Here is a 26,258-nt window from a genome sequence, read left to right as displayed (position 1 = left end):
TCCTCTCATTTTCTCTCTCTCTCTCTTGCTTTCTTTCTCTCTCTTTCTCTCTCTCTCTTGCTCTCAGCAAAAAGTTGCGAGATTGGAACCTGAGCTTCCTTCTTCGCGGCACGCCTGACCATGTCTCGCGGCACACTAGTGTGCCTCGGCACACTGGTTGGAAAACACTGATATAGAGTAAAGAAAAGTAGTTTTGTAGTTAGCTTATGAGTCAAGTTTTGATTTGGAATGGTTCTTTCCTCCAGAAGCTTTTTCTGTTCCCCAACCTTTCCAGAGAACATTTGAATATTTATCTGAAATGGTATAGGGTTTTCTGCCTGAGCAGGGGGTTGGACTAGAAGACCTCCAAGGTCCCTTCCAACTTTTCTGTTATGTTATTCTGAAGTAAATAGCAGGAAGATGAAAAGATGTTTCTTGCGTGAACCATTTTAGGCTTATTGTAAGCTTGAAGCCAAGGTATGGAATGGTACCTTTAATCTTACTAAAAGTCGCTCCTGGGGAATTGTCTTGGGGCCTCTGTTTATAATCAGCAAGTAAGAATGTATTTATGGAAGATTTTTCCTAAATTTGGGTATTTTATTGACCCAATGTTTTCCTCTTGCAGGTGTATTCCTAATTATTGTACACTAGATTGAGTGTTGTGAAGAATAAAGTGGTTATTGAAAGAATATGTCTTAGAGCAGATTTTGCATTTCAGATCACTATATTGACAATGTTCAAAGCTGTGTCTCCATTGTATTCTTTATGGTTTGGTTGATTATCTTGTAGTTCTCAGATAATTAGCAAACTCCTGCACACAAATAATATACATTTAAATCTAAAACAATTTCAAGAAGTAATTTCTTTAATTACCGTATTTTTTGAAGTATAAGACACACCCTTATGGGGTGGAAATGTTTGTGCGTCTTATACACTGAATACAGCTATTTTGGCATCCCAAAGCCCTGCCCCTATGTCCCATTTTTGCAAAAAATGGGTCAATTTTTCGCAAAAATGGGGTGCATAGAGGGTTTGGGAGGTCTGCAGAGTGCTCTTGGGGGCGGGGAGGACAAAACCTTTTTTTCTTACCTCATTGAAATCTTGGTGCGTTTTATAATCTGAAAGATACGGTAATTGAAAATGATAGATTTCAGACCAAAAGTTTATTTTTTTTGTTTATTTAGTTTCTATAATCACTAATCTCAATCAATGACTAGGCCGCTTTATTTCAGTTTGTGAAGATGATGTTGTATTGAAATTGTGTTTGTTTTCTTTGCCTGCACATATTCTTTGCAGGTACGTTATCTCATTTGGAAAAGTTAGAGAATTCTTCCCGCAACATAGCACTGAAACAAGAGAAAATAAGGGAACATGAGGAGAAGATATTGAAGATGAAAATGAAGATCCAGGAGTTGAGAATCCAAAGAGATGAGTTAAAAACCAAACTAAATGTTTGTCGATCACGGGTGAGTATGTTGCCATAAAGACAACATACCATATTTTTCAGAATATAAGATATATCTTAGTTATGGGGTGGGGGGAATCTACCTATCAGGTATTCATCTGGCTAGCATCCTTAGTCTGGTCAGCTTCAGCACATTATTTTATCTCCTGGTTAGGGCTGAATGATGTTAAGTGTCCATTTTAAGTCTTGAGATATGATAGAAACTTGAAGGTCTTTACTGTTGATTCTGTGTTGTCTAGTATTTGTCTAGTATAGGAAGGTTTATCCTAAAATCTACCACCATTTCTATGGTTTTGAGTGTGTTTAGTTCAAGATTATTCTGGTCGCACCACAAGGTTAGTTGTTCAACCTCCCATCTGCTTGCGGTTTCCTCGTTGCCTTGAATGAGACCAATCACTGTTGTATCATCTGCAAACTTCAGCAGTTTAACAGAGGGATCGTTTTAGATGCAGTCATCGGTATAGAGAGAGGAGTGATGAAACCACACAGTATCTGATAAGATCTTGCCTAGCTTTTACTGCTGCTTCCTGTCGGTTAGGAAGCTTATGATCCATTTACAAGTATGATCAGGTACAGCTAGCTGATTTAGTTTAGTTAGAAGAATATCTGGAATGATGGTATTGAATGCTGAGCGGAAGTCTACAAAGAGTACCTCTTTGGAGATTCAAGGTGTTGTAGGATGCGATGCAGATTAACAGCATCATCTGTCAATCCATTTGATCAATAGGCAAATTGTAAGGGGTCTAACAGTGGGTCCGTGATGGTTTTCAGATAGACCAGCACTAGCCTTTCAAATGTTTTCATAATTACACATGTTGGAGCACAGGTCTTCAAACTTGACAACTTTAAGATTTGTGATAAATCCTGGGAAATTAGATAATACAAACAGCTTCTACTTTTAAGTTGACCAATGGTTATATTAACCAGGTAAAATGAAAATTACACTGCAACTCTCCTTTTATAGATCAGGAAAATGTGTTATCCTATTGAACACTGAATTACAATTAATTTACTTGTCTTATGGTATATGAATTTGTACTTGACTTAGGAAAAGCTGTACAGAACATCTTTTACTTGCACACAGCCTGTCAAATATTGGAAGGAACATGGTTCTGAACAGTATTCCCTCTACTTTTTTTTTTTGTGTGGGCGGAAAAGTATAGTGTCTGAGTGGCAGTCCCTTTGGGACTGGGCGGCATAGAAGCAAAAATAAATAAATAAATAAATAAATAAATAAGGGGGGAAATCCCTTCTTTTTTATTAAAATAAATTAATAATAAAACAAATTTCTACCACTGTCTCATTTTTGGGTACCTCTGTCTCTCCCTCCCCCTTTTTTCTCTCATTTGTTTCTCATTTCTCCCTCTTCCTCCCTCTTCCTCTCATTCTTTGCCCCTCTCACTTCTCTCTTTTCCATCCATCTCCCTCCCTTGTGTGTGTGTGTGTGAGAGAGAGAGAGAGAACTCTTAAACCATTTCCAAAAACAGATGAGGGCTGGGGGCTGTTATTATTTGGGTGCTTTCTACCATATGCTTTAAATCAAGAGTCACTTCTCTCTTTTTTGTTTCTTTCTCTCTTTCTCTTGCTTTCTTGCTTTCTCTCTCTTTCTCTCTCTCTCTCTCTCTCTCTTTCTTTCTTTCTTTCTTTCTCTCTCTTGCTTGCTTCACCCCAGAAGCCCATGCTGGAGAAACTCGGCCACACACACACACCGGACTCCTGGCGCCTGGAGAGCCGGCTCCCCCCACCTGCGACTGCCTCCTTACCGGCCGTTGCAGCCCTCTCTGCCGTACATGGTCTCTGAGAGCGACACTGACATGACGTCACCGCCAGTGCCTCTACCACCACCGGCCCCTCGCCAGCACAGCGGCTCTCTCTTACTATCTCTGGGCAGTGGAGAGGACCCGGCGGCAGGGGGCAGCCCCCAGTGCGGCGGCGGAGGAGGCGAAGCCGGCTTCCCGGGGAAGCGGCACATTTGAAAAGTGTGCCACTTTCCTGGGCGCAGGGCTTGACGTCATTTCAAAGCCTTGCAGAGCTGCTGCTGAGGAGGAGGCGGAGGAGGAAGAGTGAAACACCACGCTGGCGGACCTGGTGGTGGCGGCAGCGGCGAGGGGGGGTCCTCCACCACCCTCCTCTCTGAGCAGCCACAGAAAAGCTTGCACCAGGCTTCATTTTTTAATCCGCTCCAGCCCACTGCACACCTTACAGGGAACTATGGTTCTGAACACATTTTCCTTAACAACCTCCATTTAGTAATAGATGTTTCTAAGCAATATAGACTTAACAAGTTGTAATCATTGATCTGTAACTCTCCTGTTCTTTTATAGTCGACTCCATACAAAGATGCTATGAAAGACCATTTGCAAGTTTCTAAGGCTACAACGACAAACCAACAGGCCATCTTAGAGTGGAAGATAGAGAATGCCAAGGTTCTACTAGAACTTTTTCGTCTAACAGGTACCTTTGTCACATATTGTTAAAATTCTGTTCTTGGGCTAGTCAATAGCCTATATGGTTTATCATAGGCATTTCTTCTGTGCTTTAGTTTAGAACTTATCAGGCTAAGGTCCCGGGGTACTCTCCCATAATATAGCTGACTAATTCAATATTCTTTTCAATAAGTAGAACTGTTTATCAAATATTTTGGACGGGGACAACAAAAAGATGGATAAGGCCAGGAATTTTGGGGTGGGCATGAAAGCCAGTTCAGAGACTCAGTTCAATGTAATGATTCAAGGCACCAGGCTAGAAACCAGGAGGTTGTGAGTTTGACCCCTGGCATAGGCACAAAGCCAATTGGGTGACTTGGGCCAGCTATTTTGTTTCAGTTCTATGATTTAACTGTAGGCAATTGTAAATCACTTCCAAAACTACCGCCAAGAAAACGGCTCGGACCTGTCCGTGTAGTCATTAAGACTGACTTGAAGGTGCACACAGTCAATAAGCAGGCATTCTGAGAAATTTATAAATAATAATTTGTTAAGGAACAAATGTATAGAAGCAGATGATAATGTCTAATTAATTTTATATTGAAGCTTACCAATGAGCTTGGATTAGAACTTGGTTAGAACTTGAATGGGAAATGCCCAAGGGATTTTAGGATTGTAGTCAAGATTGGGAAGTTGAAAATCAATCTGAAGAACACAGTGGCAAACCACTTATACAATATTGTTATGCTGAACCGGAGTGGGGATTTACATTTTATTTAGCATTTTATTTATTTTTTTATTTATTTTTTGGATTTGTATGCCGCCCAACTCCCAAGGGACTCTGGGCGGCTGCCAACCAAGGATATATTACTTTATCAACCCAGCTTTGAAATTGTGTTCTTAAATGGGTTTTTTTTTTTAGGCCTAAGTGGAAAATTGACAGAGCAAGGAGTCACCTTTTGCATCCGCACTACCTTTGAAGGAACTTACCTAGATTCCTATTATTTAGACATCCTTGTACAGAAGCCACTCCGGATTCAATACCATTCAATCCCAATTTTCATACCACTGAAGCAAATAGCTCATGAGCATTTGCAGAAAGATATCAAGTGCTTCCTTTCTGTACTCTCAGATCATCTGAATGCTTACGCTAGGAGGAAATTCCAGGTAGACCAATTACAGGTAAGGGGCAAAACGATGTCCTTCTGAACATGTGTGACACAAAGAACATTTTGATAATAGCATTGTTTTATCTTTTCTCGAAGGAAGTTTCATGGACAGTGATGGGACTGGGTGTAGCTAGTGCAGTATTGGAGTTATTCTGCCATGTGGTTAGGGCTGCCTCACTTTTAGTCAGCAGGTAGTAATGGCCATAGTTTAAACTGGACAAGGGCAGAAGACCCAAGCAAATAAGATGGATTAATTTGAACCAGTGAGTTTGTAAATATAAAGGGACCAATTTAAATCACTCAAATAAGGATTCTTAGATAATCATATATTTATGAATTATTAAGTTAGAATCTTGAACAATTATAATTTTGCTCTGTCGTTTAAAGCTAACAAATTAGCTTTAGTAGCAAATTAGTAGCAAAAACATTCTGTTGAAAGGTCTGCATAAAAAGATATGCAGCAATACCTTGTTTGAAGGCCTCTAGTATACGTTCTCCTGCCTTGAACAAGAGATTGGACTAGGAGACATCTGAGGTCCTTCCTATGAGTCTATGCATGTAAATTTTTGAGCTGCAGTTATGTAAACTGGCCACTGGATGGATTTCAGCATAGCATCTTTGTCTAGACTAGACACTAAAATTCAATTCTTGCAACAATAAGGATGAATAGTATACTACATTAGATTTGCATGATTTTTAGTATGTGTGTTTCTTTTTTTTCATGCGCCTTCTGCTACAATTAGGCCGAAAGGTGAGATGAGAACCTTATTCTTCTGACACTGGAGGTGTTTCTATTTGTATTTCAAATTGCACGTGAAAGTGGAGATGATAGTCAAGGGAAAGCAAATCTTACATGAAATATGATAAACACACTCATGTAGCAAAATGTAGTGAAAATAGTGCTTGTATTTTGAGAAATATTTTGGCTGAAAAACTATATTCTTAGCATATCTAGCCACTGAGGTGGCTATAGAAATGAGAATACCAAAGGAAAGTATTGAGCGGGTTTTGAGAAGGAATGGGAAAAATGGAAATCTAGGAATGATACAAAAACCATACTGGGAAACCCCTCACAAGGCAAAAAGTTCAGAAGACCTGCAGTACAAACTTCAAGAAGGTTTGCAAATATTGCTTATTGATGAAAACTTAAGAAAGAGACAGAGAGAAAAGTAATAGGAGTACAAATGTATATACCTATCCTGATCCTCTGGCTTGTAAATGTCACTTGAAGGATGATAGAGAAAGAGGTTTTTGTTGAAATGATCAGCAATGGGAGAACTTCTGGGAGATAAAAGAAAATATTTATAGCTCAATGAGATCTTTGGTACTCTCTATGCTTGGTGGGTTTTGGGTTTTTTTGCAGATGTTTCATTACCAAACTACTTAACATCAGTCAACACCAAACTCAAGAGAACACAAGGATCTCACAGAACTTGTTCTAATTATGCCAGATCTAAAGAGATTTTAATCTTTTTCTAGAAAACTCACTGCATTTTTTTAGTGTGACTTAATGCTTTTTCTTCTTCAAAGCCTGAGATGAGTAAAAATAAAATTGAACCCAGTGATTCGGCAACATCAGAATGTGATAAATTTTAATCTTGGAATTACAGGATTATAAAACACCCAAATTCTTTCTTTCAAGTTCAACATCAGAAAAATAAAAATAGGTGTACAGAAGTTATGCCTATGCAATTATATATTTATTATTATTTTTTAATTTATTCTTTGTCCAATATACAATACATATGGAAGAGAATAGGCATTAAGTAATATATATAACGATAGAAAGTAAAAAGAAGAGAAGTAGATGAGAGGGAGAGAACATACAGTATATGATATAAGAGATAAGGAGAGAATATATATGATATATGAGTTAAGGAAAGACAATTGGACAGGGGACGATAGGCACATCAGTGCACTTATATACGCCCCTTACTGGCCTCTTAGGAACCTGGAGAGGTCAATCGTGGAGAGTCTAAGGGAGAAGTGTTGGGGGTTGGGAGTTGACACTATTGAGTCCGGTAATGAGTTCCATGCTTCAACAACTCGATTGTTAAAGTCATATTTTTTACAGTCAAGTTTGGAGCAGTTAATATTAAGTTTGAATCTGTTGTGTGCTCTTGTGTAGTTGCGGTTGAAGCTGAAGTAGTCGTTGACCGGAAGGACGTTGCAGCATATGATCTTGTGGGCAATACTTAAATCGTGTTTTAGGCGCCGCAGTTCTAAGCTTTCAAGACCCAGGATTGTTAGTCTATTTTCGTAGGGTATTCTGTTTCGAGTGGAGGAGTGAAGGGCTCTTCTGGTGAAATATCTTTGGACGTTTTCGAGAGTGTTGATGTCTGAGATGTGGTATGGGTTCCAGACAGATGAGCTGTATTCGAGAATGGGTCTGGCATAGGTTTTGTAGGCTCTAGTCAGTAGTGAGAGATTGCCAGAGCAGAAGCTACGTAGGATCAGGTTTACAACTCTGGAAGCCTTTTTGGCGATATAGTTGCAGTGGGCTTTAGCACTTAGGTCGTTTGATATTAGTATTCCAAGGTCTTTTACCGAGTGTGGGTTGGCTGTGAGAATTTGTTTATTCAGTTCATAAGCAAGGTTTGGATTCTTTTTGCCGATGTGGAGGGTAGAGCATTTGTTGGTTGATATTTGTAGAGTAAGTGTATAACTCACCCCAAAGGTTTTCATATTTTTTCACTGCAAAACTTGATTTTTAAAGGGAAAAAAATCCACTTATTAGAAAAGGGGGCTTCTGCATGAGGGGCTGCAAGTCTCACCCTTTTCACTGAACCTTAGTAATCAAGGGAGGGAAGCAACATAAGTGTTGGCTGCATATGGAGACTTTTTTTCTCTCTCTTCCCACCCCACCTTCTGTATCCCTTGTGGAAATCTTCCTGTTAATTCCTTGCTGCCTTCCCAAATTCCCATACGTACCTTATATCATTTCCACAATGATATTTGATGCAGGCAAAATCATTTCCCTCATTCCTATACCTACCTACCTTGGTAACTACTATAGCTTATGCCGATGCACAATTTCTGTCATCTTCCAAAGAGTAGTGTTTTGATATAGGTATGTAGTAGAACCAACTGAAAGTGGTTGCAGGAGTCTACATCCATCCTTTAGCTTGAAAAATTCCTTGGCTAGGCTTCAAAAATGAAGAGGCTTCCCTGTCTTTTCAAGTTGGAACAGAGCCTCCCCTTTTAATCCTAATTTTAACAAACCATATGAGAGCTTCCTAACTAATAGCAAAAAGAACAAATAAAAGTCAAAGAAACACAAATCTTTAAAACAACAGGTATCTCAAATGCAATTTCTTTTAAAAACTGCAAACCTTTAAAACCTTCCTGGAAACCTAGAATAGTAAAAAAAAAATCCATAGCCAGTTAAGATTTAATATAATAGAATTTGAGGGGGGGGATCCATTTATTTATTTATTTATATTATTTTAGAAGGCCTTCACACACAAGCGCCCCCCACCCTCCAAATTGAGCCTTTGCTGGTAACTATATCTGGGCGAACACCTGAAAAACAACCTCCAGAAATGATCTTAGCAATGATGTGCATTATTCTCTTCCTTGCAGGAACGATTTGCTGTTTTTCTTGAAGGATGCATAAAAAGAAATTCCTTGTACAATCAGTTGGAATTTAAGTACCATGTCACAGAAGATGGAAAATTTCCATTTACAGCAAAGATCATATATGGAAATCCCATGAAAGCCCTCCCAACCAAGGTCAATGTTGTATGTACAGGTGAGAAGTAATGGGTTGTATTTAATAAAGGAAGAAATTATTAAACTTGAAGAATCCTTTGAGTTCACCTCAATTTTTTGTGATTTAAACATCAACCTATGAACTTTCAAGTTACCTCTTTCCATTATGTATTCAAAATGGACAATCATTAATGTGTGTGTGTGTGTGTGTGTGTGTGTGTAAAACATATTTTTGCTGATTTTTATAGCCGACCAACTATATGGTACACATAGAATATAATTTGTCAGCTATAAAAATTAACTGCCTTGGATATGGTCCCTGGAGGGGCCGAGAGGCAAAAAGTAGTAGTATGATTCCTCCCATATTTGGGTATAACAAGCTGATTCGACAAAAAATCCCCACTCATTTTTAATGTGGGCCACAGTCTGCTCACAGTAAATAAAATGACAATAAAGTTATCTAATAGGCGACTTATAAGTTACAAGCTATAACTTGTGCTTGAGGCACATCTTAGCCCAATTACTTAGGAAGAGCTAGAGCCAATCAGCAAAAGATGACATCTTTGCCTTATTTCTTTCTGCATTTCAGAGTTGAGTCAATACCACATTAACTATAAATTATATCTTTTGTGAAGCATATATTGATTTCAACCGTGTAATCAAATTTCACCCTATGTCCATATCTTCTAGAATTTTGAACAGAAATAATTGGTTCAGGTTATCAAATGGTTTTGAAGTATATTCTTCTAGAGTTCCCACTTATAAATAGATGTCTCTATATGTCTATCAGTTCAAAACTGCCAAGATAAATTCTTGTCCCAAATTCTTAAAAATCAGCTTGTTTGTTTTCAACAAATTTCACCCCTCAATTTTATCCTTGAAATAGAATTCCTTCTAATTTGGCAATATGTGATCCAGTCCTTTACTTAATTCAAAATTACAGATTTATTAGTGGTATCTATTTATGGTGGTACCCACTTAGAGATTAGATTAGATTAGATTAGATTTATTGGATTTATATGCCGCCCCTCTCCGCAAACTCGGGGCGGCTCACAACAATAATAAAAACAGTACATAGTAGCAAATACAATTCCCACCAATCTAATTACAATTTTAAATTAAAAAATTCATAAAACAATCCCAATATATATAAAAAACAGGCACACAGTCAATCAATCAAACGGCAAAACAACATGGGCAAGGGGGAGATGTTTTAGTTCCCCCATGCTTGACGACAGAGGTGGGTTTTAAGGAGTTTACGAAATGCAGGAAGGGTGGGGGCAATCCTAATCTCAGGGGGGAGCTAGTTCCAGAGGGTCAGAGCCCCCACAGAGAAGGCTCTTCCCCTGGGTCCCGCCAGACGACATTGTTTAGTCGACGAGACCCGGAGAAGGCCAACTCTGTGGGACCTAACCGGTTGCTGGGATTCGTGCGGCAGGAGGCGGTCCCGAAGATATTCTGGTCCGGTGCCATGAAGGGCTTTATAAGGTCATAACCAACACTTTGAATTGTGACCGGAAACTGATCGGCAACCGAGGTACACATTTTGTTTCAGTATATAATGTCTTCTGTAATGTGGGAGTTCAAAGACTTCAACTGGGGGAAAAATTCATCTACCACGCAGAAAGACTAGAACTGGAGTGAAATAAATGCAAAATTTTCACACTGCAACTTCTTGCCTTCTTTTTTCCTTCAGCAAAAGATGCACCAGTGTCTGTGGTCGAGATGGCAGCAGCTCATTTGGCTTTGTTCTATGAGAAGTCTCTTCAAGATGTCTTCATTTCTATCACAGCCTCAGTTGAAAACCTGAATCAATCTAGTGCAGGCACATCACTTTCCTCTGAGGTTGCTACATTGTAAATTGCATTAAGGTAAGAAGATGAACAGTAACAGAGATGGTTCTTACCCAAGAAATATATAGTATTTCCAAGAAATATAGTCTTCATAGAGGGGTGACATACAAATCTAATAAACTATAACTATTTATGATGGGTTGTTTACTTTAGTTTTAAAATAAATAACTTTAGAATGCTAAAATGCAATTAGCAACTTGACGGATGATAGAGTATGTTCCAATAAAAACCTGGCAGATAACATCCTTTAGCTGAAGTTTTTTTTCAAGTAAATACAAGATAGATTGGTCACATTTTTATTTTTAGGTTGTTGTAGTCTCTGAAGTATTTACTACTTTCCTATGGAAATGTAGCCCATTTCCTTTTCTCATGAAAGGGACCAAAAACCTGTCCTTGTGACAGTATTTACATTATAACTATCTGCTTTGCTTAGTTTTGATGTTGAAATTCTGATTCTGCAGATTTCAATGGTAAAGAAAGCAGTTTCTTGTATGTTTTATTAGATCATAGCAATAGCACTTAGACTTATACACCACTTCAGTTTTTTACAGCCCTTTCTAAGGCGTTTACTGAGTCAGCAATTGCCCCCAACAATCTGGGTCCCCATTTTACCGACCTTGGAAGGATGGAAGGCTGAGTCAACCTTGAACCAGTCAGGATCGAATTGCTGTCAGTCAGAAGAATAAGCCTGAAATACTGCATTCTGATCACTGCCCCACCACGGCTCTACTTTACCTAGAACAGTGATGGTGAACCTATGGCATGGGTGCCACAAGTGGCATGTGGAGCCATATCTACTGGCACGTGAGCCGTTGCCCATAGCTCAGCTCCAATGTGCATGGGTGGGCCAGCCAGCTGATTTTTGGCTCACACAGAGGCTCTGGAAGGGTGTTTTTGACTTCAAGAGAACCTATGGGGGAGGCATTTTTACCTTTCTCTGGCTCCAGGCAAGACTTTGGAGCCTGGGGAGGATGTAACATGAGTCTACTTGGTCCACCAGAAGTTGGGAAACAGGGCCAAAGGATCTTCAGGGGGTGGGGGAAGCTGTTTTGTCCTCCCCAAGCATTGAATTATGGGTATGGGTACTCGCGCATGTGCGATAGTGCGCGCACTCTCTTTCAGCACCCGAGGGGGAAAAGGTTCACCAATGATTGACTGTCAATTCTGGAATAGCTGTGTGATGCAAAAGCAATTAGACCTTACAGGGAATATCTAATACAGGTAGTCTTCGACATACAACAGTTCATTTAGTGACTGTTTGAAGTTACAACATCACTGAAAAAAGTGACTTATGACTCTTATTCAAACTTACAACCATTACAGCATCCCCATGGCCTTATGATAAAAATCTGGATGCTTGGCAACTGGTTCATATTTATAATGGTTGGGTGTCCTGTGCTGTGCAGTGTGATCATCTTTTGGGACCTCCCGACAAGTAAAGTTCATGGAAAAAGCCAAATTCACATAAAAACCGTATCACTAACTTAACCACTGCAACAATTCCCTTAACTGTGGCAAGTCTTTATATGGAGCAAAATTCACTTACAGTTGTTTAGCAACCTGAAATTTTGAGTTCAACTGTACTAGGACGAGCGCTACCTATGTAGGCTTTGTGTTTATTAAATGAATTTCTTAGAATATATGTGTGTATTCAGAGACAAATTACAAGTGGTTCAGTGTCCATTTGAAGTTACAGTGGCATACAGTGATTTATGACCATTTTTCACACTTAACAACCTTTGCAGCATCCCCATAATCATGTGATCAAAATTCAAACATGTATTGAAAATGAAAGCCAAGTGTGTGACTATGGGCCAATCAGCTGCGAATCCTTGTCCTCCCTTAACTATGAAATCCACTGTGGTTGATAAATCCACAGTGACTGAATTGAAACATGCCTGGGATAAACATAGATCCATCCTAAGATAAAATACAGGAAATAGTATAAGGGCAGATTAGATGGATCATGAGGTCTTTTTCTGCCGTCAAGTCTTCTATGTTTCTTCTATGTATTTATGAATACATGTTTGAATTTTGAACAGTGCAATATTTGCACTGTCCCATAATCACTTGATCACCATTTGATCCCACCACTGGATGGCATCACCTTCCTATCCAATTTCTGATAAGCAAAGTCAATGGAGGAGGCCAGATTTACTTAACAGCTGTAGTGACTGGCTTACTAACTGTGGCCGAAGGTTGTAAAATGGGGCAAAATTCATTTAACAACTGCATTTGTTAGCAATGAAAATTTCAGGCTCAGTTGTGGTTGTATGTCCAGGATTACCTATGAATGGACAGCAAGTATTACAAAAGCCAAGTTAATTTAAATGATCATAGGGAAATGGATGGACCAGAGATTTTGAAATAAGGCCAAGGACTGCAAGATAGCCAGTCTGCTTTGCATCCTGTTCCACCCAAGGCCTTTAGTCAGATGAATAAATTATGTATTATTTATTCATTAATTGGATTTGTATGCCGCCCTTCTCCGAGGACTCTGGTAGAATTTAATTCTACCCACCTTATCTCATCAGCTTATGATGACTTTTGTTCCCTGCCATGAATACCATCTATTTTCAATAATATTGTCTTATATTTGTTTAAAACTGTAGATATAGTAGTATTGAATATTTGAATATAAACTTGAAAGACCCTCATTTTTTTAGGCTTATCCTACTTCCATCACAACTTGATTCTGGCCAAGCTCTATAAAGGGCCATAGGACAGTACATCTAACTTACCTGACTGAAAGGAGACATATGTGGAATTATATACGTATCTGATTTAGGAGGAACATCTCTGTGGATGAAGATTTTGAATATCTGAAAACGCTGCAAGAAGCTGAATTTGGCACATTTGTATCAGTCTTTCACTCAAAGCTCCCAAGACAGACTATACATTACAGAAGTGAGGAAAGCTGTTCTCAGTCTTGGCTCTGATCTCGCATTTTCATAAATTAAATATACATTAAATGGGGCAATGGTATCACATTTTCTTTATATATTCTATATTTTGACATATTTTATTGTGCAATACAACTTTTAAAAAGAAGTCCTAATCTGTGTGGTAGTAAATATAAAATGCTAACTAATAATCAGGGTTTGTGGTTCTTAACAGGGCAGCCCTTATTTTATTTTTATTTTATTAATAGAGTTGAAAGGGACCGTTAGGTCATCGAGTCCAACCCCCTGCCTGAGCAGGAAACCCTACAGCACCCCAGCCAAATGGAAGTCCAATCTCCTCTTGAAGGTGTCCAGAGTTGGGGAGTTCACCACCTCCCCTGGCAGGCAGTTCCATTGGTTGATCGCTCTGACCGTCAGGAAGTTCTTCCTTATTTCCAGGTTGAATCTCTCCTTGGTCAGCTTCCAACCATTGTTCCTGGTCCGGCCCTCTGGTGCCCTGGGGAATAAAGAGACCCCCTCCTCACCGTGGCAACCCCTCAAGTATCTGTAAACTGCTATCATGTCCCCTCTAGACCGTCTTTTTTCTAGGCTGTCCATGCCCAGTTCTCTCAATCTCTCTTCGTAAGTCTTGGTTTCGAGTCCCCTAATCATTTTGGTTGCTCTTTTTTGCACCTTCTCCAGAGTTTCGATTGTCTTCTTACCATGCAGCTTCTCCCCACCAGCCTCCCAGCATAGCCTTTGCTGATTTGGGATTCATCATTAAGACACAAGTCCTCAGGGTTTAGCCATACAAAATTTGCTCTTTATGTTTAAATCAGACAAAAATGGTGCATCAGCAGAGCAGCTATCCTCTCTTGACTTTTTATAGTTAAATATTCCAATAGCATAATGGCACTTTTAGATATCACTCTGAAATCAGACATCATTTTTTCTAATAAGGTTATTTAGCATTCAGCCCAAACATCCACAATTCTCCTTAGGGTGAATGACACAACTCCTTTTTTTCCCCCCCGAAAGAAAACAAGAGACCACAGTTTCAAAATCAAACTGAATCTATTTCAGAAACTAAACAAATTACATATTTTTTTTATTTCAACGTAACAATCAGATGAAGGCTTTTCATAAAACAGCCTCAGTTCAGGCTCTTCCCTTGAAAGCATCAGCAAAGATGAGGGCAGAAAAGGAAGCAAGGCACAACCTGAAAGAGGCACCTTACTTTCCCAATTAAGATGCATTAAAAAATATAAAGATATCTGTTCTCATATATATTATCATATATATATTTATATTCTTTCCCTTTCCCTCTCCAAAATAGAGCATCTTGTCACAGTGAAAAGAAAGATTCCACCTGGTCTCTCCCCCCCTCCCCTTTCTGCTATATGCCTCTTTTGAGGCAATTATTAACTCCATTTGAACCAAGTGGGCCAGGTGTGAACTTTATGCAGTGTTCCCAGTTCATCTACCTATTTGTAGTACCCACTCCGAACTTGCATTTATTTTTACAAAGAACTCTATGCAGAGCTTGGATCAATGGAAAGTCAAAAGCGCTGCACATTTGAACTAAAAAGATAATGCGATCAAAGTGATGTTGCCAAGCAAGGCTGCAGTGAGAATCCTATTACCTCCAGGCCTGAGTGTGCAAGAAGCCACACGTATTTGTGCAAAAGGCAGGGCTCTTCCTAGCGAGACCTCCTTTCTACTGCCCTTTCTATCTCAAGAGACAAATGCAAACTGATGGCAAGGGAGCCCCTTTACAAATAATAAATGTTCAAGAAGAAAGGAACAAGCAAAGGGGTGATTTCCTGTAAATCTATCAGTGGTGTATATATCAATCTCCCATCCAGAGCAGCAGGTGCTGAAAGCAGTTTGTCTTTGGGCATTACAGAGGTACCTGTTTTTTTTCCCTGCTATCCGCGTGTAAGAGTGTGAGAACCTCAAGAACTGTCAACCACCTGATGAGGCAAAGTCACGCATGAACCATTGACAAAGGAACCTTGCTTCTCACGTCCTTTCATAAAATAGGTCAGCAAGTCCCCTTTGCCTTTGACATAAATGTGCCCTCGACGCACAAAACGGAAGCCATACTCTTTCAAGATAAAGTGAGTTTCTTCCACCACCTGAAAAGAATGAAACAATACACAGATAAAGTCAAACCGGTTGCAGACAAGGCTTATCAACCAAATGTATCTTTTTAGACTGTTTTGGGTTTGGGGTCAATATTTCACCCTGCTTTTTAACTGACCCAAAAGAAGTGGACTACAAAGGCTATGTTATATTATCGAATGAGAATGTGTCAGGCCTCATTAACTGAAAATAAATGCAGAAGTAGAATTCTACAGAGATCCATAAATACCATTTATTTATTGCAGGATAAAAGCAGGAAAATGTATTCTAAGAATATATGAATAGAATAGAATAATAATAATAATAATAATAATAACAGAGTTGGAAGGGATCTTGGGGGTCTTCTAGTCCAACCCCTGTTTAGGCAGGAAACCCTACACCACTTCAGACAAATGGTTATCCAACATCATCTTAAAAACTTCCAGTGTTGGAGCATTCACAACTTCTGGAGGCAATCTGTCCCACTGATTAATTGTTCAAACTGAGGAAATTTCTCCCTAGTTCTAAGATGCTTTTCTCCTTTAGTTTCCACCCATTGCTTCTTGTCCTACTCTCAGACTCTTTGGAGAATAGGTTGACTCCTTCTTTTTTGTGGCAACTCCTGAGATATTGGAACACTGTTATCATGTCTCCCCTGGTCCTTTTCATTAAACTAGACATATCCGGTTCCTGTAACCGTTCTTCATATGTTTTAGCCTCCAGTCCCCTAATCATTTTCGTTGCTCTTCTCTGCACTCTTTCTAAAATCTCAACATCCTTTTTACATTGTGGCGACCAAAACTGAAAACTGGGTTCTCCAATTAAGTAACTTTGCCAATATATTCTGATCCCATTAAATCAGAATGCCCAGTGCATTGACTGAAGATTACAATGGTTCATTATATTTGGATGAGCCCAACTGATTGTCTGCTGCTGTATCTTAAGAGCAGATTGTAATTAAGCCACCAAGTCTGCTGGTATTCAGTGTGACTAGAATGTAATTCCTTTAAAATGCTCCCAGGTTCATTATCTGATTTATACAGACCTCATTTTAATCTGCATTGAGGTGAACTAGGTAAATTTCTTGTACCTTTTCAGAGCATCATAATATAGAAGAAATAATGAGATTCCATACAATACTGCTATCATATTGACCCCTACTGTCTCCACCTGTGGCCACAGTTTCTAATTCTTTCTGCCCTTGCTACACAGTAATTATTAAAGCTGGCTTTAATGCAGTTACTGTATAGTAAGAAGTGTGTATAATTAGAGTTAACTGCCACCATTTCCAGAAACCTTTCTGTCCCAATCAGAATAGAAGAGTATCCTCACCTGTATATTTCCCATAACACCTGTGGACTCCATCCGGCTTGCCACATTCACAGTGTTCCCCCAAATATCATAGTGAGGTTTTCGGGCACCAATCACCCCTGCCAGCACTGCTCCTTTATTCATGCCTGTCAGTACATTATAACAAAAAGAGAAAGTAAGAAACAAAAGCATCAGGTATTCAACAGTACTTTTTGGTCTGTCTCAGAGCCAGAACAAGGCTACAGGTAGAAAACTAAAATCCCTGATAGATTTGAACAGAAATCAGGACGCTATTTTTCACAGTAATCCAGCCCAAAAATATGAGTAAAGTAACATCCTCCCCACTTCAAGTATTAGTATTTAGAAAAGGACTATCTTGGACATTTGGTTGACAGACTTTTCCTCCTCTATTTCCTTTATAACGTCCATTAAAGCCATCTTAAACCAACAGCTATTATCTGGTGATATGCCTTGTGTAAGCATTCCCTTTGCTCTGAGTCTGATATTAATCAATTACAATGTTCCAGTGCAGGGGTCTGCAACCTGTGGCTCTGGAACAGCATATGGCTCTTTCATCCCTCTGCTGCGGCTCCGTCGCTCAAAGCATGCATCACAACCACCAATGTGCGACAGCCACCAGCACACAATTTATTGAGTTTTTCAGCCAATTTTTTTTCCGGAATTCAAAATGTTTTTGTTGCATGCAGAAATAAAAAATTGCCTTCTCTGTAGCAGTTCACTGATTACATAAATGCAACACACTATAGGTTTTTTATGCATAGCATAAAGGTAAAAAAATGATACATGCAGTGTTATATTCATGTTAGATGTCAAAGGGGTTTTGTGGCTCCCGGGGTTTTCTGTGGGAAACATCTCGAAATGGCTCTTTGAGTGTTTAAGGTTGCTGACCCCTGTTCTAGTGTAATATGATTGGTCCCATCTAGCCCATATTTATCACACAGGATACCCCACTTGCCTATTCGCAGCATGAAGTTATTGAAGGACTGATAGTTAATGTTCATCAAGGTCTCTTTCATGGCTAAGGCAAAGTCTGCAAGATCTGCCAAATGTTGCCAGCGCTCCTTTTCTGAAAGATCTTCCTTCTAGGGAAGTTAAAAAAAAAAAATCAGAAGAGGAAACATAGAAACATAGAAGTCTGACGGCAGAAAAAGACCTCATGGTCCATCTAGTCTGCCCTTATACTATTTTCTGTATTTTATCTTAGGATGGATATATGTTTATCCCAGGCATGTTTAAATTCAGTTACTGTGGATTTATCTACCACGTCTGCTGGAAGTTTGTTCCAAGGATCTACTACTCTTTCAGTAAAATAATATTTTCTCATGTTGCTTTTGATCTTTCCCCCAACTAACTTCAGATTGTGTCCCCTTGTTCTTGTGTTCACTTTCCTATTAAAAACACTTCCCTCCTGAACCTTATTTAACCCTTTAATATATTTAAATGTTTCGATCATGTCCCCCCTTTTCCTTCTGTCCTCCAGACTATACAGATGGAGTTCATTAAGTCTTTCCTGATACGTTTTATGCTTAAGACCTTCCACCATTCTTGTAGCCCATCTTTGGACCCGTTCAATTTTGTCATCACTTCTCCAGTTTTAAATTCTATTACAAGCTACCCTGAGTAAGTCTAGATCCCAAATCTCTTATACATGTTAGACTTTGTTAAATGTATACACATATATTAAAACTCATTTCCTAGTGACTTGCAAGGTTTTTGAGTCAAGGCTGTTTTATTTTGTCCTTATTTTTAATTGTTTTAATTTTGCATCAGACATTGGTAAGCTGCCCAGAGTCTTGTTGAAATGGGCAGTCATAACAAATTCAAACAAGTTATACCTGATTATTAGGCTGTGGAGTCTATAGCCCTTTAGTTGGTTCTCAACATCAATTCCATTTTTTGGTTAGGTCTGCAGATTTTGGTTAAGTCTGCAGTGAGTTGCTACTCAGAAAAAACTGGAAGGGGCCATGGTGGTTCATGTGCTAAGGCGCTGGGCCTGCCCACCACTGAGGTTGGTGGCTCAATTCCCATGAGCGAACAAACCGCTCCAGGACAAGAAAAGAGCCTCAATTGCCTACTGGCATTCAGGTGTCCCGCGGGTAAAAATATCACCACCCCAAAAAATTCACAGATGCAGGCAGCCACCTCGGTGATCCCTGGCTAACATGTGCTGTATGCTAAATAAATAAATCTGGAGGATCAGAGGTTCTCTACTGTTAAAGGAGAGGCAATTAATTCTATATTAATCAAGGCACTACATAAAATTGTGCACAGGTAGTGCATTCATAATTGAGTGACAGGGTAGTTCTCCACTGCATCTGGAAGGAGAGTCCAACATGGGTAGTTTACCAATCCTATTGGTAGAGACTGAGTTAAATATTTACATATTAATTGAGTACCGCCCCCTTGTATCCCCCATGAGCTCAGTTTTAAAAACGAAGAAACTATAAGAGGATAACCAATTTTTATTTTCAACCATCAACAACTAAACAGATTTCCCCCCAACTCCAGCGTCCCTGAACATAACAGTGCCGGGTGGGTTTGGACTCTCCTTCCAGTGCAGCGAGAAGACCGTTCAGGTAGGTACAACGGTCCTTCTATCTGTATCATTGAAGGATTGAAAGATGTGACAGTCTGCTCCTTCTCAAAGAATCACTGCTGAACTCAATAGTTCTCTATAATTTTGTTACCCATTCCTCTTTTCGACTGCAGCTTCAGGCAGCCTTTGAAGCAGCAACCATTTCCTGTGAGAGTAGTACTGAGGTAGCATTGATTGCAGTTAATAATGATGTATAAGTGACCTGGTATAGGGACCAGGATAGGGAAGATGCATCCATCCTGGCCATTTCTTGACTTCTTAACACCTTTCAATATTTTAGTAATTAATCATGGTATTTGGTAAGAGCAATGTGTGGGGATAGACTGCAAGGTATATTTTGTATAAGTTTTCTTTCTTCATGGCCTGTTCCAGTCAGTGTTGGGGCAGAGGAAGATACTTTTTTTTAACCTTAGGGCCTCACTTTAGAGGAGGTCACAGAAAGCTCAACTACATATCATCTACATAAAGCCCAACTACATATCATCTACATAAAGCCTGAAGGAAGTCATCCAATAATAAAGGATTAGAAATCATCAAAACACTGATATTCATATATACAGCTCAGTCCCTGGTTGCATAATGATGTCTCGACTTTATGACCATTTTTATGATAGTCATAAGTTGAGTCATTGGTCATTAAGCAAATTCATTCTCTCAAATGTCCAGTTTGGCTGGAAAGCAGCCAAAAACAAGTGGACATTTGGGGGAAGGGAGTTACAAATTGGGGGACATTGAAATCGTAAATATGACCCAGTTGTCAAGTGCCTAAAATGTCATGTGACCATGGGGGTAGATGGGTATTTCCACAGTCGTAGTTCTTCTGTCTTCCTTTCACTGCTTACCTTAACAGTGTTGTAACCATTGGTGTTGACATCGGGTGTCACACCAGAAGCTGCCATGTAGGTACTGCCAATGGTTTTGATTTTAGTGATGCATCGGAACTGGGGATCATCCAGGAGCTATGAGTGTTAGAGATACCAATAATTATTGCAAGGATCAATAAATCAGTCAGGAAAGTAGATTTGAGATACTATGAAGCTGATCAGAAATACTAAGGATCAATTCTTGATGTTACATGTATGGTATTATACATGTGAACACTATTAATGTAATGTATACTCAGACACATTTATATAGTTTTCCCTACCATTTGTGCCTCATGTAAAAAATTGCATAGAGATACCCCCCACCTCATGAAGTGCATAATATAAGCAATAGCTTGAAAGAACTATGCTAGATTTGCAAGCTTAAATATATTGCTCAAAAATATAAAGGGAACACTTAAATAACAGAATATAACTCCAAATAAACCAAACTTCTGTGAAATCAAACTGTCCACTTAGGAAGCAACACTGATTGACAATCAATTTCATTTTGTTGTCAGCACATTCAACTTTGTACAGAACAAAGTATTCAATCAGAATATTTCATTCATTCAGATTTAGGATGTGTTATTTGAGTGTTCCCTTTATTTTTTTTGAGCAGTGTATTTTAAAATAAGATGCCTAGAGCAAACTGACAAAAATTTATCAATGCAATAAATGAAGCTATATGGCATTGACATTTACTCTCAAGGTTCAGATGGATAGATCTTGAATTCACATGATCTTATTTCCCTTTTTGAAGGGGGAAGGAATTAAGGGTGAACATTTATAATATAAAAGTGATCGGTGGCAGGATTAAGACAGATCAATTCCTCTGGTTTCTTGCCATTCTAGTATGCAATTAATATGAGTCCAACTGAACCTTTCAAAGGAAGAAGCAGATTTTGGCTATCTCTGTTGACAATTGTCCATTGTATGCCTGTTTTAAACTGAGTAGCAGGATTTTCTTTGGCAAAAAATCCATATAGATACCTTGACTTGGCAGAAGACTATTAAATAGGGCAAGTGTTTGGTTTAGGAACTACACTATCTGTGTTTTGAACTTGTGCCTCTCTTGCTTTGGTTAATGGAATTGTTGGAATTCCAAGGACATGAGAAATACAAATGCAATAAATAAATAAATTCCTGAAAATCGTACTGGTGCTAAAACAAGCTGATACCTTATTTTTTGGACTATAACTATAAAGACACACCAGAGTACAGTATAAGATGCACCTTAGTTTTGTAGAGGAAAGTGAGAAAAAAGCTGATTGGTGGGTGGATTAGCCACCCGGACTACCCAATCAGATGTTCCTAGAAGTGAATTTTAGCAACAGGTTCATTGGTTGCAAGCTCTGCGCCTTGCTTTTTTTTCTGTCTCTGAAATCTCCAGAGGTTTTTTTCTGAAGCTTTTTTCAGCCCCTGAAACCTCCATTTGAGAGGCTGTGCGGGACTACATTGAGAGTATAAGACCCACCTATATTTTCACCCTCTTTTGGGAGGGGGGAGGTGTGTCTTATACTCCGAAAAATACTGTAATTTAATTGCAAAGTTGTTCTTCAACATGGTTTTACTTTTGTGGATCACCTGTAAATTGTTTTTTTAAGAGTGTTTGGCACATAACTTTTTTTCTTCAGCACTACCAACAAAAGCGAGATATATACGGATAAACAGTTGTATAATGAAAATCTCAAGTTTTACCAATTCATGACAATCAATTCAATAAGTAATTTAGATAAAATAATAGATTTCAATACTGCTCTGTAACAAAACTTAAAGTTCCTAACACAGGAAGCATATTTCTTCAAGGACAACTCTTAGAATAAGTAATTGATTTTATTTGGGTCAACTGATCAAGAGGTTACTTTAACTATTGATTAAAGATAACTCACCGCATCAAAATCTGAGATTATTTCATTGAGGAAGCGAAGGCACTCAATCCCACCATTATTTACACTTTCCTCTGTATAGAAGTCGGCAAAGTTGGGGATAGAGGCAAACATAACACCAATTTCATCGTAAGACTGACTATACAGCTCCTACACAAAAGGAAAGAAAGGAGAGGAAATTAAAATAGATAGATAAATGGTGCTTCTGTATTCAGGCATAATTGTCTTCATGTACTCAATTGTGCAATGCAATATACCCAATCTCATCTCATAATTTCTACATTGTCTTCTAGTTTATAGTACAGTGATACCTCGTCTTACAAACACCTCGTCATACGAACTTTTCGAGATACAAACCCAGGGTTTAAGATTTTTTTGCCTCTTCTTACAAACTATTTTCACCTTACAAACCCGCCGCCGCCACTGGGATGCCCCACCTCTGGACTTCCGTTGCCAGCGAAGCACCTGTTTCTGTCTGGAGGTGGGGTTTCCCAGCGAGGGGAGCCTCAGTGAAATTGCAGCATCACAAAAACACAGAGGTCTGGAGGTGGGGTTTCAAGCACTTTGGTGTTTTTGCGATGCTGCAATTTCACTGAGGTTCCCTTCGCTGGGAAACCCACCTCCAGACTTCCGTTGCCAGCAAAGCGCTCATTTTTGCGATGCTGGGAGTCCCCTGCAGCATTGCAAAAACACATTAGTCCAGAGGTGGGGTTTCCCATGGAAGGGAGCCTCAGGGGTATCCCAGCCGCACAAAAACGGGAGCTTCGGCTGGCAAAAGGGGTGAATTTTGGGCTTGCACACATTAATCATTTTTCCATTGATTCCTATGGGAAACATTGTTTCGTCTTACAAACTTTTCACCTTAAGAACCTCGTCCCGGAACCAATTAAGTTCGTAAGATGAGGTATTACTGTACTGCATTCCCCTGAAGGTGGAAACAGCTAGCAGTGCTTTTATCACCATTGGTTAATCCAGCAATTGTATACCTTTTTGGAAGAAAATTATTTTATTGGTGTGACTAACATACTGGTTATCGCCAATCTTGGTAATTATATGATCTGCACTCACTTGATTTAATTCTCATTTCTGACTATCATCCCCTTAACAACCAAAAAATCCTACTTGCATACTGTTTTTCCCATGAACTTCTTTTTTACCCATACATACCTCATCTCGTTTCTTGGAGCCAAGAAAATGGCGGGCCACATGTTCTGGCAGCATGTTGGTGACAAGAGCCTCATTCCAGCGCCGCATCTCATACACACGCTCCTTCTGGCTATGAACATCAATCTTCCATAAGAATAAAGTCCTAGCCAACTTTTCTACCTGCAGCAGGGGAGTAGGAGAAATGTCATTCAGATAATGTAGTCCAAAATCCCACATTAAAATATGATACTTTCTTTTATTCCTCAATGATACTAAAAAACTATGCCATTACCAAGTTGAATCATTCATATTCTGGATGAATCTTATTATCTGATGGCAAAAAAGGACACTATGTTCTAACCAAGAATAGGAATACTTTTTTGGTTGGGTTTTTTTTGGCCCTTAACCCTCCTGTTCTGTTTAAGAAAAGTAACAAATCTTATGTTCCCGGGTCACCCTGACCCGGACCGAAAACTCTTCATTTGCAGTGCTTATGTTTGGTCTTTTTGAAAGCTTTTTTCACTTGGAAAGTAGTCTGAACATTTCTGCACACAATGATATGAAAATTGAAATGAAAAAAGTAAATCTTATTGGTTTATTTTGCGGATATAATGCACGCCCCCCCTGTTTTTGTGAATTTTTTTTCAATTTATGGATAGTTTTGCTTGCAAAATGCATTCTATTTTACTAAAGTTGGTATGGGATTGGTAGCTTGAACATTTCTGAACATAATGATATGAAAATTGAACTGGAAAAATTGATGCATATTGGTTTATTTTGTTGATGAAATGCACGCCCCCCCGTTTTTTTAAAATAGTCTTCACTTTATGGATAGTTTTGCTAGCAAAATACATTCTATTTTACTAAAGTTGGTGTGGGATTGGTAGCTTGAACATTTCTGAACATAATGATATGAAAATTGAACTGGAAAAATTGATGCATATTGGTTTATTTTGCACATAAAGTATGCCTCAATTATTTCAATTTATATAAAAATTATGCTGTTAATTTCAAACTTACATACTTTTTTTTAGTAAAATGGATTTGTTTCATAAAATTAGTTCTCTGGCTACAATGTGGTTGATTTTCAAAAGGATATTCCAAATATTTCTAGACAAATATGTATAAACAGTGACAATAATGGCACACAGCAAGGCCGAGGGGGGGTGGCCTTTTTGTGGCAAAAATAAACCAATAAGAACCATTTTTTTCAGTTCATTTATATTTTTCTTATATTCAGAAATGTTCAATTTAGTATATCAAACCTTTTGGGGGAAAATTCCTTAGGGATTTGTAGCCTTAAAAAATAGAAATTGACACGAAATTTAAAAAGGATGGGGGGAGGGGCTTTTTGATCAAAATAAAAATATAAGTCTCAATTTTTCCAGTTCAATTTTCATATCATTATGTTCATAAATGTTCAAACTAGTTTTCCAGTTGAAAAAGTTTTCAAAAAGATCAAATTCAAGTACCTAAAAAAATTATTTTTGGTCCGGTCACATACGAACAGAAACAGATTCAAAGTTATGATTTTTTTTTGCCCAGAAAACAATTAGCCACCACCCCAAAAATATTTTTTGATGATCAGCATTGTTAAATTGAGTAAATGAATGCCTAAGATTTTAAAGAATATTTCGGATTTGGAGCATAAAAAAATAAAAAGTGAAAATGGTTGCAAGCAGCCAAGGGGGGGGGGAGGCCTTATTTCTGATGTTAAAAAACCAATAAGAATCATTTTTTTCAGTTCCTTTATATTTTTCTTATATTCAGAAATGTTCAAGCTACCAATCCCACACCAACTTTAGTAAAATAGAATGCATTTTGCAAGCAAAACTATCCATAAATTGAAAAAAAATTCACAAAAACGGGGGGGGCGTGCATTATATCCGCAAAATAAACCAATAAGATTTACTTTTTTCATTTCAATTTTCATATCATTGTGTGCAGAAATGTTCAGACTACTTTCCAAGTGAAAAAAGCTTTCAAAAAGACCAAACATAAGCACTGCAAATGAAGAGTTTTCGGTCCGGGTCAGGGTGACCCGGGAACATAAGATTTGTAACTTTTTTTGCCCAGCAAAAACTAAGCCCCCCACCCCCCCAAAAAAATTCTCATAGAGAGAACCCCTGAAATGATGAACCAGCATGAAATTTCAAGTTTCAGATATGCAGGGAAAATTTTTTACAGGGACTCAAACTTGGCTTCGGGTCACATACGACCCGAACAGAACAGCAGGGTTAAGCAGTGAAATCCAGAACTGTTAGGTTTGAAAAACAAGACTCCTCAGTTTATAGGAACAGAAACATCTTTGCCATTTGAGCTGTCCTCCAGTTTGACTGGAAAGAACGCAGATATGAATGTTAAGGCAAGCTATGATAGATAAGGCACCCTGAAATAGTAAAATGCTGAAAAATACAAAAATGAGAGAATAAGAGAATGTGATGGCAAAGTGAGCTTCCAAGATACCAACTACCTAAAATAAGTGATTTAGCAAACTACTCACATGGCGTGAGAAATAGTAGAAGCTGAGCATCATGACCAAGATCATCACTGTCATGGAATATTTTGATGGAACTATTGAGATCCTGAAAGAAAATGAACAGGATTCAAGGTTAGATAATTGGAAAGAGTGGACATTTATTCAGCCAAGTCCTGAGATCAAGGTCTTCCTGAAAACTTCACTTCAGTCTGCAATTTTCTAGGATCTACCTAGAAAGCAAGCATATGAGGAAAAGCAGGTCTGTTGATTTGTTCTCTAAACATAGAAATATTTTAAAGAACATGAAAGAACATGCAGGGGGGCGTTTGCCCAGGTTCGCCTGG

At 38.7% G+C, this 26,258-nt stretch overlaps 2 protein-coding genes across 5 annotated transcripts in view; one reads left to right on the top strand and one right to left on the bottom strand.

Annotated features, from left to right (window-relative positions):
- Positions 1-26,258, top strand: part of CENPO (centromere protein O) — a 42,360-nt gene that overhangs the window by 9,836 nt on the left and 6,266 nt on the right. For 2 of the 4 annotated variants that reach the window (XM_070734867.1, XM_070734866.1), the window contains exons 3-8: positions 1,276-1,445; positions 3,769-3,898; positions 4,793-5,052; positions 8,622-8,790; positions 10,447-10,621; positions 13,270-13,697. In XM_070734867.1, the coding sequence (XP_070590968.1) occupies positions 1,276-1,445; positions 3,769-3,898; positions 4,793-5,052; positions 8,622-8,790; positions 10,447-10,610 (893 nt within the window). In that variant the 3' untranslated portion in view covers positions 10,611-10,621; positions 13,270-13,697. Of the gene's footprint in view, positions 1-1,275; positions 1,446-3,768; positions 3,899-4,792; positions 5,053-8,621; positions 8,791-10,446; positions 10,622-13,269; positions 13,698-26,258 lie in introns of those variants that run through there. The other 2 variants (XM_070734869.1, XM_070734868.1) reach the window with 1 other exon arrangement.
- ADCY3 (adenylate cyclase 3) overlaps positions 14,541-26,258 on the bottom strand; it is a 127,163-nt gene continuing 115,445 nt past the window's right edge. The window contains exons 15-21 of the mRNA XM_070734865.1: positions 25,939-26,020; positions 23,457-23,615; positions 22,293-22,439; positions 20,380-20,496; positions 17,897-18,023; positions 16,942-17,066; positions 14,541-15,623 (exon numbers count right to left, since the gene is read on the bottom strand). Of these exons, the coding sequence (XP_070590966.1) occupies positions 15,441-15,623; positions 16,942-17,066; positions 17,897-18,023; positions 20,380-20,496; positions 22,293-22,439; positions 23,457-23,615; positions 25,939-26,020 (940 nt within the window). The 3' untranslated portion in view covers positions 14,541-15,440. The remainder of the gene's footprint in view (positions 15,624-16,941; positions 17,067-17,896; positions 18,024-20,379; positions 20,497-22,292; positions 22,440-23,456; positions 23,616-25,938; positions 26,021-26,258) is intronic.

Source organism: Erythrolamprus reginae, chromosome 1, assembly GCF_031021105.1.
Source record: "Erythrolamprus reginae isolate rEryReg1 chromosome 1, rEryReg1.hap1, whole genome shotgun sequence".
In the NCBI taxonomy this organism is placed as follows: Eukaryota; Metazoa; Chordata; class Lepidosauria; order Squamata; family Dipsadidae; genus Erythrolamprus; species Erythrolamprus reginae.
The sequence above is the reverse complement of the archived record's forward strand: the minus strand, read 5'-3'. Positions and strand labels throughout refer to the sequence as shown.